The sequence below is a fragment of the Grammomys surdaster genome, unplaced genomic scaffold (genome assembly GCF_004785775.1).
Source record: "Grammomys surdaster isolate TR1022 unplaced genomic scaffold, NIH_TR_1.0 129, whole genome shotgun sequence".
Classification (NCBI taxonomy): Eukaryota; Metazoa; Chordata; class Mammalia; order Rodentia; family Muridae; genus Grammomys; species Grammomys surdaster.
This window is the reverse complement of record NW_021604587.1, coordinates 20,069,113-20,085,833: the sequence shown is the minus strand read 5'-3', so window position 1 is coordinate 20,085,833 and position 16,721 is coordinate 20,069,113. Positions and strand designations below refer to the sequence as shown.

The 16,721-nt window shown below is 44.6% G+C and overlaps 1 protein-coding gene across 1 annotated transcript in view; it reads left to right on the top strand.

Annotated features, from left to right (window-relative positions):
* Acoxl (acyl-CoA oxidase like) overlaps nt 1-16,721 on the top strand; it is a 279,060-nt gene that overhangs the window by 110,514 nt on the left and 151,825 nt on the right. Inside the window, 1 exon segment of the mRNA XM_028755859.1 lies at nt 12,037-12,153. Coding sequence (XP_028611692.1) covers nt 12,037-12,153 — 117 coding nt within the window.

Genomic DNA, 16,721 nt, shown 5'->3' with positions numbered 1-16,721 from the left:
ATCACCACAACCACCATCACCACAACCACCACAACCACCACCACCACCATCACCACAACCACCACAACCACCACCACCACAACCACCACCACCACCATCACCACCACCACCACCACAACCACCACCACCACCACCACAACCACCACCACCACCACCACCACAACCACCACAACCACCACCACTACAACCACCACCACCACAACCACCACCACCACCACAACCACCACCACCACAACCACCACCACCACCACCATTGCTGCTGCTGCTGCTGCTACTACTACTACTTGAACCAAGATCTTTCACAAAAGCTAGAGCTTGTCATTTTAGCTAGACTCCTGGATCTGTCTGTCTCCCCCACAACTCCCAGAGGTTGTATTTGTTCAGCTTTTATGTGGGTGAAATCGAAATTCAGGTGCCCATGCTTGCAAAGCAAGCACTTTGTCCACTGAACTATTTCTTTAGTCCAAGGCCACTGTGAAAGTCATGTTTATCTATGGCATACACAGACTTGCACATATACACTTCTTTCATCTGTTGTACAGACCAACTGAAAATTGCCCACTTGAAGATGACAGCTAAATCATGGTGGATCTAGCATGTTGAATTTGATGTCTGGTACAGGATTGCTCAGAGTCCAAAGAGAAAACCATTAGACATTCAGTTTTAAACAAAAAAGAATGTTATGGGAAGCCTGTCTCCATTTTGATACCAGGCTTGACCCCACAGGGAGTCAGATGGGGTTGAGTGTGGCAGGGCTTGGAGCTGAAGGGAACTGGAATGTTCGATGCCCACACATCTGATAATAAGAAGCCAAGTTTCCTATAGTTGGACCCCAGTCTTCTGGGTGCAGTTAATGCTTATATTAGTATAGTCATGCCCAAAATCCTCCACAGAAACAGCTGAAGAAAAATAAGTGTGTATGATTAGTAGGGCTCATGGTTTCAGCCCATTCTGGCAAGGAAGGCATAAAGCACTTTATTGTGGAGTGTGTAGAGTCTCCTCACATTCACGATGGAGACAGCATGGGAACCAGGACCCATCTGTAATCTTCATGTGTCTACCTTTAGTGACCTGCTTCTGTTCTTAAGGGTTTCATGGTTTCTTAAAGTGATACTGCTAGCTGGAGGGCAAATGTTGAAACATGGGCTCATTGGGGACTGTTAGATTAGCACAGTGCTATAATAGTGAGCTTCAGATGTTCTGCTTTGATTCTAGGGAGATTGCTCAGTGGGTAAAGTGCCTAATATGAGGCAAGCACAAGGATCTGAGTTCAAATCCCCAGAAGCCACCTAAAAGCCAGACATGGTGGTGTATCAGTGACATATATGTGTAACTCCAGTTCTGGAGGCATAGAATTAGGCAGAGCCCAGAGGCTTGCTGGCTATTCAGCCTGAGCATGGCACCAAGCTCTAGTTAAGTGAGAGACTCTGTCTCAAAACATAAGTTGAAAACACCTAATGCCTGCCTCTGGCCTTTACATGCATACACATGGGCAAGTGTGTCTATGCATATCTGTGCTGCACATATGCATACACCACACACAAATGTGTGTACACACATAGATGCTCTGAATTATAAAATATTTGCACTCTAAGTCCTATCTAGGAGCATCCCCCAAAAGAGGAGAAACAGAAAGGATTGGGCTGAGGGCTCCCTGAGTGGTTGGGATATCTCTGTGAAGTCATATGGGAATGGGACGTATGTGTCTCATTGAGGGCTCTCACTGGGTCCCTTGACTGTAAACTGAAATTGAATTATTAATAAATCCCAGTGGCTATGGGAGTGTGTCTGGAGCCCAACTTCTGTCTGCAGAGGTCAAGCACCTCGACACTGAAGGAGGCAAGTTTTCCTCTCCTTTCCAGCTGAAGAAATGCCTGTGAACTAGCTTGCACCCTTAGCTTATACCGCAAGACATCTCAGAGTCAAGGACAGAGGCTCAGCCACATAGGATTTTCTCCTTCCAGGGTGACTGGATGTCATTCACAGCAGACTGATGCAATGATGCTTCAGAGCAGGAAACATGGGAAGCAATTATCTTTTTAGTAGGTCACTGGCCTCCTTTGGGAGAAGAGACCAGAGGGAGAGTAGGGAAGGCAGGCATCGTGGTCCCCCCCCAACCCCCCCAGAGGCTGCGCCTGCAGAAGCTGCCTTGGTGATTAATAGCAGTGTCACTTTCTGCGAATGTTACTTCAAGCGGCCGTGTTCACAATTGAGTGGGGATGAAATACAACAACCAAAAATAAATGTTTCCTCTAGTCCTTAGTTGTTGCTGGAGTTCAGAAATAGCATCTCAGATCTATAATCTTAAATGGCATCATTCGCAGCGCTCTCCGAGCCCTGGATTGATTTTCACGTGGATCATCGGCGTGCATACATACACGGCTCTTTGTTTTTTTAAAGATCACGAGAAAGCTAAGTGACTTGGATTCTTTTTCTTTGGAAGGAGTGCTGAAATAAGAATCGTGTTTATAGAGAAAAATATACCCTTTACATGTATTTTTAACAAAAAAATAGTAACCCAGTGGAGGAAAGACAGGAAGAATATTGTGTCCATATAGATCATATTCTGGTACAATAAAAACGTCTGGCAGGCAGTAATTGCTGGCCAGCTGCAGGGATTACAGCCCTGTGAGCTGTGTTCAGGGCAGCATGCCAGGATCCTGGCAACCAGGGAAGGAGCCTTCGGTGTGCCCAGCTGGGTCCATAAACAAGATTCTGAGTGCAGAATAGCCAGTCAAGGTTGTCGTGTGGGCCATGCCTTCAGGACCGGTTGACATCCAGTCTCTGCTGTCTCTCTTGCAGGCAGACAACAAGCTTAGGGCTAATAGTGGCAGTCCTATGGCTGACCTCTGGTAGCATCTCTTAGCAGAAGAGTCATTAATCTTTATTGCCACATTTCCCACCTCTAAAGCCAGATAGAACATCAGACAGGTCAGAAGCCAATGAAACTCCCTTTCAGTGCTTTGGGGACTGTCAGCATCTGAGGCCAGAGGGAAGAAGTTGAGTGTCCTGCTTTCTGCTCATCCACTGATTTTTTTTTCTGGTCTCATACAAGAAAGTCAGGGTACAGCTGTTGGCATGATAGGAGGTGGGTTCCTCTCTCCTCCTCTCTATTTTTCTCATTGATTTCTATCCTGTCTACTGCTCCTATCCGTTGTCAAAGCTATTTCTCTGTAACAACTACTAATAAGCAAGCATTCCAGAAAAACAAAACAAAACACTAGTATCAGTTGGGAGGTAGAGGGTGCCATTAGAAAGCATGGGCTACACCGGCTCAGCAGGCTAAGCAGATTAGGAATGACTAGTTGGATACTTTAGGAGGCTTCTGATATTGGGGTCTCTCCTTGGTCTGACACTGGCCCTGGTGTCACCTGGGGTGACTTGTGCAGGGTAACAGTGGCCTACATTGTGACAGCCTCGTGAAGGAGGTATTGGGGATTTGTTAGCTTTCATTTGGAAGATGTTGTCATGGGGACATCATTTGCTATCTTTAGGAATGAGCTCACCCTGGGAGGTGGGGCAAACACTCCAGGATCAGCAAGGCTCCAGCAGAGAGGCATGAAGAGCAGTCAGTTAGCAGAGACACATGCAGCTGAAAGGGCCGAAAGGGAGAGACGTTGCCATGGGGGGTCCACAGGAAGATTACTTAGGGCATTCTAAAGAGAACCAACTTCGCTTTTATTGATTTACTTCTATTTGGGTTTTTGAAGGGACATATTAGAGAGAGGGAGAAATATCAGAAAAGTCTCAGTTGGGGAGGGAATGTGTCTTAATTAGAGTCTTATTGCTGTGAAGAGACATCATGCTCATGCAGCTCCTGTAAAAGAACACATTTAATTGAGGCTGGCTTATAGTTTCAGAGGTGTAGTCCAATATCATGGCAGGAAGCATGGCTGTATCCAGGCAGACACGGTGCTAAAGGAACTGAGAGTTCTACATCTTGATCCACAGGCAACGGAAGGAGACTGTCTTGTACACTGGGTGTAGCTTGAGTATGGGAAAGCTCTCGAAGCCCACCCTCACAGTGAAACACTGCCTTCAAGGCAAGACCAACTTCAACAAGGCCACACCTCCTAATAGTGCCATTCCCTATGGCTAACCATTCGAACGCATGAGTTGATGGGGGCCTTGTCAATTTGTCTTAGTTTGGGTCTGTAAAGAGACACCATGAACACAACAACTCTCATAAAGAAAAACATTTAGTTGGGGGTGGTCTACCATTTCAGAGGTTTAGTCCATTATTGTCATGGCAGGAAACATGACAGCATACAGGCAAGCATGGTGCTGCAGGGAGCTGAGAGTTCTACATCTTGATGTAAAGGTAGCAGAAAGAGACTGTGAGCCACAGTGGGCATAGCTTGAGCATAGGAGACCTTAAAGCCCACCCCAACAGTGACACACTTCCTCCAGCAATACCACACTTACTCCAAGCAGGCCACACCTCCTAATAGTGCCCACTCCCTATGGGCCTTTGGGGGCCAATTACATTTAAAGTACCACACTAATCAAACTACTAAGTTCCACCTTCTGGCCCCCATAAACTTGTAGCCATAATATAATGCAAAATGCATTTAGTCCATCTTCAAAAGTCCCCATAGCCTATCACAGTCTCAACAATGTTTAAAAGTCCAAAGTTCAAAGCCTCTTCTGAGATTCATGCAATCTCTTAAATGAAATCTCATATAAAATCAAAATTGCACACTTTACCAGATCACACACTTCTACCATATAGTGACAGAGGCTATACATTACTGTTTCAAAACATACAGAAGAGAGCATAGTAGTAAAGCAAAACCAAAACCAGCTGGACAAACTCCAAGCTCTGCATCAGATCTCCAACTCCGTTCAGCTTTGTTGATAGCAACACATTTCTTTCTCTTGGGCTGGTTCCACTTCCTGTTAGCAGGTTTCCTTGGGTGGTATCCCATGCCTTATAGTTTCAGAGGTTTAGTCCATTATCATCATGGTGGGAAGCATGGCAGCACGCAGGCAGACATGGGGCTAGAGAAAGAGTTCAGATCTTGTTCTGCTGATGGCAGAAGGGGACTATCTTTCATACTGGATATAGCATGAGCATAGGAAGTCTCAAAGATTACCCCTGCAGTGACACACTTCCACTGAGGCAAGATTTTCTCCAACAAGGCCACACCTCCTAATAGTGCCACTCCCTATGGCCAAGCATTTAAACACATGAGTCTATGGGGGCCATACCTATTCAAACCATCACAGAATATGTGGCTGAGCCACCACAAGTGAGTCCAGTTAGATATATGGCAGGTGGGCTTGAGGCTAGTGGAGGCACTGAGCCCTGCATGGGCAGAGGCCCTGGGTGGAGAGAGTGTGTGAAGCATCTTTGAGAATTCAAGCAAAGCCCAAGTGGACTCTTGGATGTCAGGCACAGGCATTTGGATTAAATTGCTAATCATCTGGTTTCTGTATTTTTAAATGTCTACAGAATGCTATGTGTGGCTGTGTATCACAGAACTAATCAGTAGGTTAGGAGGTTGTGATAATTAAGTGCTTTCTTTTATTAAAGTTGCCATGGTCATGGCTTTTCTTCACAGTAATAGAACTTTGACTAAGACAATGGGGCTAACAAACCAGCACCTCCTGAGCCATCAGCTAAACTCAGAGAGTGGGTAGGGTTGATGACACTTGGAGATAGCCATGCCCTGAGCAAGTCGTTTGGTGGCCATAAGCCCTACCATATCCCCTCACAAGAGTGGAGATAAGTGCTTTACAAGGATGGGTGGGAGGGCATGGATTCTTGTGAAATCTCTCAAGTTCATGAAATCAGCCAGCAGTGCTGCAGTGAATTAGCTGACCTCCCTGTGACATGATGAGATATACTCTGAACCCTGCCATGTGGATTCTTGGTGGTCTCTCTGGACTGTATTTATTACTATAATTGGACCCAAAGGGGTCAAAGAGGAAATGGGACCATCACAAATTATACCCACATTGGGAAACTGATTTCATCAGTTTTGTTTTCTGTTACTGTGATAAAACACCCTGAAAAACAAAAACAAAAAACAAACAACTTAAGGAAAGAAGGAAGGATTTTTTTCATTAATGTATTTGTTTATTTACTTTAGATCCCAATATCTGCTCCCCTCTCCTCCCAGTCCCCCTCTCACGCAGCTCCTCCTCCCATCCCTCCTTCTCCCCTGAGAAGTGGGAGGACCTCTTGGGTATCACTCACTCTGGCACATCAAGTCACTGCAGGTCTAGGCCCATCCTCATACACTGAGATCAAACAAGACAGCTCAGTTAGCAGAATGGGATCCACAGACAGGCAACAGGTTCAGGGACAGCCTCTGCTCTAGTTGTTGGGTGGCCCACATGAAGACCAAGCTGCCCATCTGCTACATATATCTGGGGTGGGCGGGGGGGGGGGCTAGGTCCAGCCCATGCTTGGTTCAGTCTCTGGGAGCCCCCAGGGGTCCATGTTAGTTGATTCTGTGGTCATCCTGTGGAGTCCTGTTCTCTTCAGGTTCCTCAATCCTTCTCCCAATTCTTCCACAAGACTCCCTAAGCTCCATCTAATATTTGGCTTTGGGTCTCTGTATCTGTTTCTATTGGCTACAGGGTAGAGCTTCTCAGAGGACAGTTACACTTGGCTCTTGTCTGCAAGAGTAGTAAGTATCATTAAGAGTGTCAGGGACTGGTTCTTACCCATGGGATAAGTCTCAATTTGGGCCAGTCATTTGTTAGCCATTCCCTCAGTCTCTGTTCCATCTTTGTTCCTCCACGTCCTGTAGGCAAGACATATATTGGGTCAATGGTTTTGTGAATGGGTTGCTGTCCAGCTATACTCGGTGGCCACTTCAGGCACCATGTCCTCCACTGCTGGGAGTCTCAGCTAGAGTAACCCATCCTCCCTGGGATGTAGGGTTTATTTTAGCTCGCAGTTCAAGTATTGGAACATATGGTAGGAAGGTATGACAGTGGGAGCTTGAAGAAGCTGGTCACATTTTTTTTCTGCAGTATTAGGAGCAGAAATCTGTAAATCCTTCTATTTTCTCTTTTTTTATGCCCATGGAATGTGGCTGCCCACATTTGGAGTGGCCACTCAGTAAACCTAATCTAGATAATCCGCACAGATTCTAGATCCTGCTGAGCTGACAATCACTATTAGCTACCACCCTGATCTAGCATCCAATGTTTCCTGGGGTCTTGATCAGACCACTCTGCCATGGTTGCCTGCATTTCTTTATTTGAAAAACCTATTTATTCAATATTGTGCATCTGCTGTGAATATTCATTCAAAATTGTGCTGTGCCAAAACAAACACTTGCATGAAGAAACAGAAAAGTCGGTTAGAATGCTATTTAAAATTGTGTGGTTAAAAAAAAAATTGTGTGGTTATCGTGATTTTTTTGGCAAATGAAGATAGAAAGAATATTATTACTGATGATTTCCTTTGCTGTCTCTTGTGTGAGTAAAATATTCTGAACTGATATTTAGGAAATCCTTGATGAAATACTGGTGATTGACAGGGATGCAAGGCTGAGCTGCCCTACCTGGGTCTTCTCTGTGATGTGGACTATGAGCTCCGTGTCTGGGACTTGACCTTGAGCATGGTGGATGCCCAGAACCTACGGAGCTGATGACATAGGTCAGACACAGCTGTCTTCCAGAGGAGTGGCCCAGATATGGCCATGCAAGTGTCGATAAAATTTTGGCTTCAATAACTATAAATACAACTATAGCATAATTAGAAAAATTAAAATTAAAACTCAAGAGAGCGGAGACAAAGAGAACATTTTAAGTAACTACATGAGGCCATTTATGCTGTTGTGACAAAGCACAATTGGCTGTGTAACTTTAACAACGGACACTTATACATCTTGTGGTTCTGGAGGCTGGAATGCCACATTTCAAGAACCAGATTTGGTATATGTGTGGTTTGTCTCACTGAACTGTCTTCGTGAGTGTCCTAACCTGACCTTCCTTCAACACATGAAGCTGAAGAAGGGTTTAGTGGGTAAATCAGATTAGTACCCCACCCTTATGACTTCATATAACCTTAATTACTTCCTAAAAGCACTATCCCTGAATAGTGACTTGGGAATTAGGACTTCAGTGTATGAATTTTGTGGGGACACAATTTAGTCCATAGTGGTAACCTAACATTATGATGACAGCATTATTGGAAATTTGATTTTTTTCTTTCTGTTTTTGGTCTCATTATGATCCAGCAGAAACTAAGAGGTTGTCCTGCATACTGCTCAACCTCTCATTTGAAACCACGCCCTGATGTGGTTTGTAGAAGATGATATGAGAGAAAGAACATGGGCCAAGGGCGGGGGATGATAGTATTCCAGGGACAACCATGTGGAGTGGTCAAACTGTGCTTAAGGAAGTCTACTTACTCTGCTGTAGCAGCTGCTCCTGTGTGTTCCTGGTTTTGTTTGCCTCATCACCTCCCACCTGTGTGACACAGCCAGATTGTGACTTTCAGATGCCTTATACACTAAAATTATCTTTTTATTACAAATGAAAATATTCTGAAATAGAAGATTATGCTGAAGAAAGTCTCTGTCAAACATAAAAACTAAGAAAAAATTGCTCTTGTATCTATTGGTATCTGTGGTGATTTGAATATGCTTGGCCCAGGAAGTGGCACTGTAAGGAGGTGTGGCCTTATTGGAAGAGGTGTGGTCTTGTTGGAGTAGGTGTGGCCTTGCTGGAAGAAGTGTATCATTGGAGTGGGCTTTGAGACCCTCCTCCTAGCCACATGGGAGATAGTCGTCTCCTATCTGCCTCGGATGAAGATGTAGAACTCATAGCTCCTTCAGCCTCATGTCTGTCTGGATGCTGCCATGCTCCCACCTTGATGATAGTGGACTGAATCTCTGAACCTTTAAGCCAGCTCCAATTAAATGCTGTCCTTTATGAGAGCTGCCTTGGTCATGGTGTCTCATCACAGCAGTAAAATTGCTGTGATAAGCTTAACCATGCTTTTGTTGGGAAGAATATGGATTTGGGGACTTTGGATTTGATAAGCAGTGGAATTCTTTAAGTGGGGCTTAATGGGCTATCCTAGTAGGAATATGGAAGACTTTGTAGCAACAAAGAGAGTTATTTGAACTATACAGACCTCATTGAAGAGGTTTTAGTGGAGAAGAACATTGGAGGTTTTAGTATGTGGCTGAGAGACTAGTTTTGTGGTATTTTGAATACTAGTGGCTGCTTTTTGCCCTTGTCTGAAGAATCTACCTGAGACTAAGGTTAAGCAAATTCATACTAATTGTATGGATAAAGGGAGTCTCAGAAAAACCCAGCAGAGCCTTAGTTTTCTGGTTTAGTCGTATGAAGAGCGCTCTGATCAAGCGTAGCAAGCTTAAAAAGAAAAACTTACAAATGTTTGGTTCAAAGAGTAAAAGGACACCAGGAAGTGCAATGCAGCTGAATCCTGTGTTTAAGGAGATAAACAGATTAAGGGAGTGGTGACCTTGGGGCAACATCCCACCCAGCTAAATTTAGGTCCATGCAAGGTTTTACAAGCCTTTAATCCTAGAAGATAGAGGCAAGCACATCTCCGAGTTCAAGGCCAAATTCCATGGTTTTTGTTTGTTTGTTTGTTTGTTTTAAAAAAAGCTTAGGTCCATATGTGGTGGTACATCCATTTAATCCCAGCATTCCAGAGACATGTAGATTCCATGTAGATCCCTGAGTTCAAGGTCACTGTATAGAGCAAGTTCCAGAATAGCCAAGATTAGGCATTCTGGAAGGAAACCATTCAAGAAGGAAACCATTAGAAAACAGAAAACTGGTGATAATGTAATAGAACAAGTCTCCAGCTCCAGTAAGCAGCAGAGCTTGGCAGCTTTGGCTATTCGTCTCTTGCTTTATAGTCAAGAAGGAGACTACTGGAAAAATTGAAGCTGATTAGCTGGGGCTAAGAAATTAGTGGTGATTAAGAAGAGACCAGCATAACTGAGGTAAAATCTGGGAAGTGTTTTCTGAGAGCATAAAGAAGCTGTGTTCCAGATGTAGCCAAGGTTGTACCTTGTGGTACATCTGGACTTGGTAATGTGTAAGAGTTACCTAGGTGGCATTGATTTTGAAGACATGAAGGGGTCATGGAGAACAGCTGAGGTTTGGCACTGTGAGAGGTCAGGGAAGACCATTGGTGAAGGCGCAGCCTCAGTTGCAGTTGATAGCTCAGGACTGAAGGGGTCTTACAAAGAAGTTGAGGTTTGGCACCATGAAGAAAGCCCATGAGAAGCTATTGGTGAAGCCTAGTTGCAGTAGAAGGTTCCAGTGCATTGGAGATTCCAGTATCATAGGATGGTTACCAAGAACAGCAGCAGCAGTGGAATGGAGTCAACCAGAGTCTAGTGGCTCTACAGAGGTCAGAGCTGGAGAAGTGACCCAAGCCCTTTTGAGAAGCCCAGAAGATTGTGCATGAATCCCGGACACTGGAACAAGAAACTGTGAAACTGAAGTTGCCTTGGAAAACCCAAGATGTTATAGACGCCAGAGCTGTGGGATACCTGCTAAGGAAAGCTGCTAACAGGGAGGGAAACCAGCCCAAGAGAAAGAAGTTTGTTGCAGTTAACAAAGATGAAAGGAGTTGGACATTAGACCTGGAGATGCAGAGTTTGGAGTTTGCTCAGCTGATTTTTCATCTTGCTTTGATCCAGTATTTCCTTACTATGATGTTTTGGAATAGTAATGTATGTCCTATGATGTTAGGAGTATGCGATCTGCTTTATGATTTTGATTTTATAGGGGATTACAGTTAAGTGATTGAATGAATCTCAGAAGAGACTTTGAACTTTAGACTTTTAACATTTTTGAGACTGTTATAGACTATGGACTTTTGACGTTGGACTAAATGTATTATGCATTACACTATGGCTAGGTATGGCCCCTGCAGACTCACATGTGTGAACGCATCTATGGGGGCCAGGGAGTGGAATGTGGTGGTTTTAATATGTTTGGCCCAGTCAGTGACACTATTAGGAGGTGTGGCCTTGTTGGAGTAGGTGTGGCCTTGTTGGAGGAATTCTGTCATTGTGGAGATGGGTTTTGAGACCTTCCTCCTAGACACATAGGAGATAGATTTCTGTCTGCTTTGGTTGAAGATATAGAACTCTTACCCACTCCAGCCCCATGTGTGTCTGGATGTTGCCATGTTCTCACCTCGATGATAATAGACTGAAACCCTGACCCTGTAAGCCAGCCCTAATTACATGCTGTCCTTTATAAGAGTTGCTTTGGTCGTGGTTTCTGTTCACAAGTGTATGTATGCATAACATGACAATGTCTATGTAATATGTTGCATTTAAAAAATCAAAACTAAGCTTATGGCTGTTTAAAGACAGAATGTCACCAATCCCAGAGTCATAGACTATTGGGAGCAAGCTCTGTGTCAGCTCTGGGTCACTTGCAATCTGTGGCAAGTGCCACATGGCAAATGTCCATGGGCATTGCTGCAGGGACTGTCCCACCTGTCTTCTAGATGGCTCTGAGGAAAGACATGAGATGTATTTGCCTCTAAGTACTCTGCAGCTGCAGGTAGAAGGCACAGGCTCTTCAGGATGTGGAGAACCTGTTCCTCGCAGAACTGCAGGGGGCTCAGGAGCTCTGGGAGTAACGACCCACCTGCAAACTGACAGAAGTGTGGAGGCCACCACCACCCTCCTTGTTGCAAATGTCCTTTTGAAATATGTTCTAGGCTACAGCTCCTGTCCTATTAATTATGTCACAAACCCAGTAAAGCTGAATAATTAATGATCGTGGGGCACTTGCAGCTATAAGATGTCATGAAAATGTTAAGGAGTACAAATTACTCCATGCATTAGGTAGATACGGTGCCTTACCCGTATTCCACGATGGGAAGGTTAATTTCTAGGAGAGCTAAAATCTTTCCTCAGAAGGCTGGGCTGTCTCAAACACATTTTAGGAGACTTGGGTTTGTATAGCCTGTAGTATTTGAAATACTGTTACTTGCAGCCATGAAAATGAAGTCACCTACCACATTTTGGTAAAAAGTTTTGTTTTTTTGTTTTTGATTCTCTCTAGCCAAAGGCAGTTTGGGCCCAAGGGCAAAGAAGAGGTGAAGATCATTGAGTACCAGATGCAGTCACCCAGGCTGATGTGTCACCTGGCCACAGCCCTGGCTCTGACCTTCACCAGCAGGTAAGATGGCTCTGGGGATGCTTCTCTCCCAGGAACCCTTTAGTGGGGTAGAACACAAGACTCATTTTCTAACTGTGAGCAGGAAAGGGCCTTGGTGGGGTGGGAGAATTTGATTCAGGTTCAAGGCAAAATCCAAAACTTTTTTTTTTTGACACAGGGTTTCTCTGTGTAGCCCTGGCTGTCCTGGAACTCACTTGGTAGACCAGGTTGGCCTCGAACTCAGAAATCCACCTGCCTCTGTCTCCCAAGTGCTGGGACAAAACCCAAAACTTAACTTAGTGTCCAGATGAGTGGAATCCACCAAAAATTCATGGATATTATAACTAACATGTGGGAACTGTACTGATGACTCAGAAAATAAGAGCATGGCTGATTTTCCAGGGGATCTGAGTTTGATTCCTGCCACTCACATGGTGGCTTGTGACCATTATGAGCTAAGGAGACTCTTAGTTAGGGTTTTACTGCTGTGAACAGATACCATGACCAAGGCAACTCTTATAAAGGACATTTAATTGGGGCTGTTTTACAGGGTCAGAGGTTTAGTCTATTATCATCAAGGTGGGAGCATGGCAGCATGTAGGCACACATGGGGCTGGAGGAGCTGAGAGTTCTACATCTTCATACAAGGTAGACAGGAGAAGACTGTTTCCCACATGGCTAGGAGGAGGGTCTCAAGGCCCACCCCCACAGTGACACACTTCTTCCAACAAGGCCATACCTCCTCCAACAAGACCACAGTACTCCAACAAGGCCACACCTCCTAATAGTGCCACTCCCTGGCCCAAATAGGCTTATTCAAACATGATGAGTCTATGGGGGCCATATCTAGCCATAGCATAATGCAAATACATTTAGTTTAACCTCTAAAGTCTCATAGTTTATAACATAGTCTCTGAATTAGATCCCAGTTTCCAGGGATCTAATACTCTCTTCTGGCCTCTGGCCACAAGGCACTCTCATGGTGCACAGATATGAATGTAGGCAAAACAGTAGGACGCATAAAATAAAACAAACAAAAAATAATTAAAATAAAACTAAAAAAGTAACAGATTTGAACAGTTAAAATACTTTCACTTTCTGGTAAAGTTTCTAATGGACGATAAAGCTTTGAAAACTAGATCAAGGTGTGTGTATACTTGTGTCAGTTGGGGCAGAGGCAAGGTGCTGAATAAAATCCTGGTTACGGTACTGTAAGTGCACATGCTTGCTCACTTTCACCACTGGCTTTGGAGTACCTTTCCTTTAGATTTGTTTTATGTGTATGACCATTTTACCTGCATGTATGTATGTACACCACGTGTGTGCCTAGTGACCGAGGGAGACTGAAGAGGGCATCCGATACACTGAAACTGGGGTGACAGATATTCTGAACCATTATCTGGGTGCTGGAAACAAACCTGGGTCCTCTGAAAGAGCAGCTCTGAACTGCTCAACCTCCTTTACAGTTCTCTCCATCGGCTTTTAATGAAGCCTTCAGATGCTCCTTCTGGGAGCCCTGGGGCAGGGCAGGGTTCTGTGTCTTGTGTCATTGTAATCCCTACATCCTAAAGACAAGAAACTTTGAGGTTTGCCTAAGATCACAGATCCCAAGAGGATGTGGATCAGGAAGAAAACATCGAGCTTTAGACCTTTCTCCTGTGGTTTTTGTTTTGTTTTTTGTCTAATGTGCAAATTCTGCTTCTCAGTGGGGCTGCCACAGTCAGCAGCTGGGTAACTTATAGCCCATGTTTGTTGGAAAATTTACATGCTGATGAATGAGCAAGGACTATAGGAAGATGGCCATGAGAGACTTTGCCATGTCTGATGTGCTACTGTGGGTGCCAGAGTCCTTGGGCCTGGCTGGGGGAATGGAAGTCCAGCATGCCATTTCACAGAGTACTGAGAATGAAAAAAAGATCACTGTTTTAGTCCAAGCTACCTGAGAAAAACATAAACCACTCATGCCCAACATCTATTACCTAAACATTTCCGAACATTTCCCCCAGTATTGGGGTGTCTTAGCATGCTACTCTGTTGCTGTGATAAACTAGTAACCAAAAGTAAATCGGGAGGAAAAGGTTCATTCGGCTCATGTGTCTGTCTACTACTCCATCCCTGAGGTAAGTCAAGGCAGAATCTATGGAGGAACACTGCTTACTGGCTTGCTCCCCTGGCTTACTCGGCTTGCTTTCTTATACAACCCAGGATCACTTGCTGAGTAGTGATACCACCCACAGTGGGTTAGGCCCTCCCATATCAACCGTCAATCAAGAAAATGGCCCAAAGACTGGCTTACATGCCAATTTGATAAAGGTAATCTCTCTTCCCAGATGACTCTATTTTGTATCAAGCTGACAAAAACTAACCAGCACACAGGATTAACTGATAGGCTGCTGCTCATGGCGGGCTAGTGCTGTACCACTAAGCCACTTCTTCCTGAATTTAGTTAGACTAAAACACACAAATTGTAGTGTACAGTTTAGTGAGTCTGGGCAAATATGAACCATTGTGTAGCAAACACTCTAAGTATAAACCATTTTCATCACCCCAGGAAGCTCCTTGGGTCCCTTGAAGTTGAACTCCACTTCACCATCATACTGAGACAACGCACATTCTGATTTCTATTCCTGTAGCTTGGTTTGGTTCAGTCCAGTATAGACAGGCCAGAGTTCTAGCTTTAGGTTTCAAGGTGAGAAATGACAGGTGATTGACACAAATTAATAACCAATCACAGAGCCATTATTGTGTGTCAGGTGTGGTACTGTGCTGTTGAACACATCACCAATCCAATTGCTCTAAATTCTTGACTGTTGCCTGTTTGTTGTGTGAGTGTGAGCACATGTACGCTGTGCATATGAGGAGGTCAAAGGTCAACCTCAGGGGTTTCCCTCCCTTCAGCTTCTAAGGAAGTAGCATATTCTAGTTCGTGGCAGCATGGACAAAATTGATGCAGGCTTCTCCCCTCCCCCACCTGCTTTTCATTTTCTGTCTCCACAAAGGTTATCAAACCTAGCCATGGGATTTGTCTTCCAGCTTCCATGGATACATGCTGCTTCTTAATTGGCTTCAGGTTTCAGGGTCTGGGTAACTTGAAGCTTGACTGGTCAGATCCTCAGGGCTTTGGTCCCTGCTCAAACAGAGGGGTGGGCCAGGTCTTTAGGTATACAGGCCTGAAGTCCGTAAGCAGGAGAAATAGCTCTGCAGCCAGGGTCAGCTGGCCCAGCCTCTCCTCCAGAGTCTTGTGACTTCACAGTGGAAAGGCCAGCAGCAGAAGTCAGGTGGGATGGTGTTTTGGGGGGTTAGGTAACTTGATCCCACAATTTGCTACTTGTGTGACTTGGAATTCTGTCTCAATTTCTCCGTATATAAAATAGCAATAGTCAAGAGTAGTAAAGCCCCTGACTTAGGAACTTTTAGTAAAGATCAAAGGGGTGAAGATTTCGATGTGCTCAGAATAAAGTACTGGACACTCAGTAAATCTGGGTGGTGTGGGCATTACCCTCAAGATTCCTCAAGCTTTCCTCTTTTTGTATCTGAGTGTCGTGTTTTATTTATTGCAGCATTATTCATAGTTATGGAGTCAACCTTATTGTACTTCAACTGGAGAATAGAGAAAATATGGCACATAGTCCTCAAACTTCCTATTCTATTCTGCCATTTCCCATTCCCTGATGGTTGGGTTTGCTCCCCCCCTGCCCCCATCTCAACTGACCTCCTTAGCGCCATTCTCTTACCATCTACCTCCAACCTCCACCTCTTCAAATTCACCACCAGCAGCCTCTTGCCTGAAACCGTCTAAGTTATCACTGGGCCTTTCAAGTACCTTCATTCTAGAGAAGCTAAAGCTCCTCGTGTGGTCCTGGAAAGTCTTCTCTCTCTCTCTGGCACAGGCCCTGTCCGCCTGTCCATGGCTCTTCTCTGTTGGGTCTACTACTGGACCCTGAGTTCCAACCCTGGGCTCACACGCCCCTGCCAAGCCCCTCCCATCAGCTGCATCCATCCCCCACACTCTTGCTTTCATCCTCCTAGACAAAGCTCTTCCAAGCCATCTCCTGCAATCATTGCACGGTTACTCTTGATTGAGGACCTGATTTGTGTGAGCATAGACGTTGTGGGTCATTCATTTGGTGTCTTCATATCTCACAGTGCCTGGCTCTGTGTAGGTTAACTCAACTAAGGGGATGAAGTTACCTTTTTCAGTGATGTCACATTTGGCCAAGGCATTGGTTAGAGTTTTGCATTTAAACCATCCTGATAGTCTGTGAAGCAGAGAGTTCATGTTGTGAAGTTCAGAAGTTTCTGGCCAGAGAAGCTGGGGATGAATACCTCCCTTTGGAACCATCTAGTGAGATTTGCTATGAAAAGAAATCTTCTAGTTTAGAAACTAACAACTTTTTAAAAAAATCCTATTTTAATGTACTAGCTCAAAAGAATTTTTTCTTTTTTTTAATTTTTTTATTGGATGTTTTATTTACATTTCATATGTTGTCCCCTTACCCCATCCCCCACCCACCCAGGAACCCCCTATCCCCTCACCCCTCCTCCTTCTTCTCTGTGGATGTAACCCCTACCTACCCCCCCACTCCCAC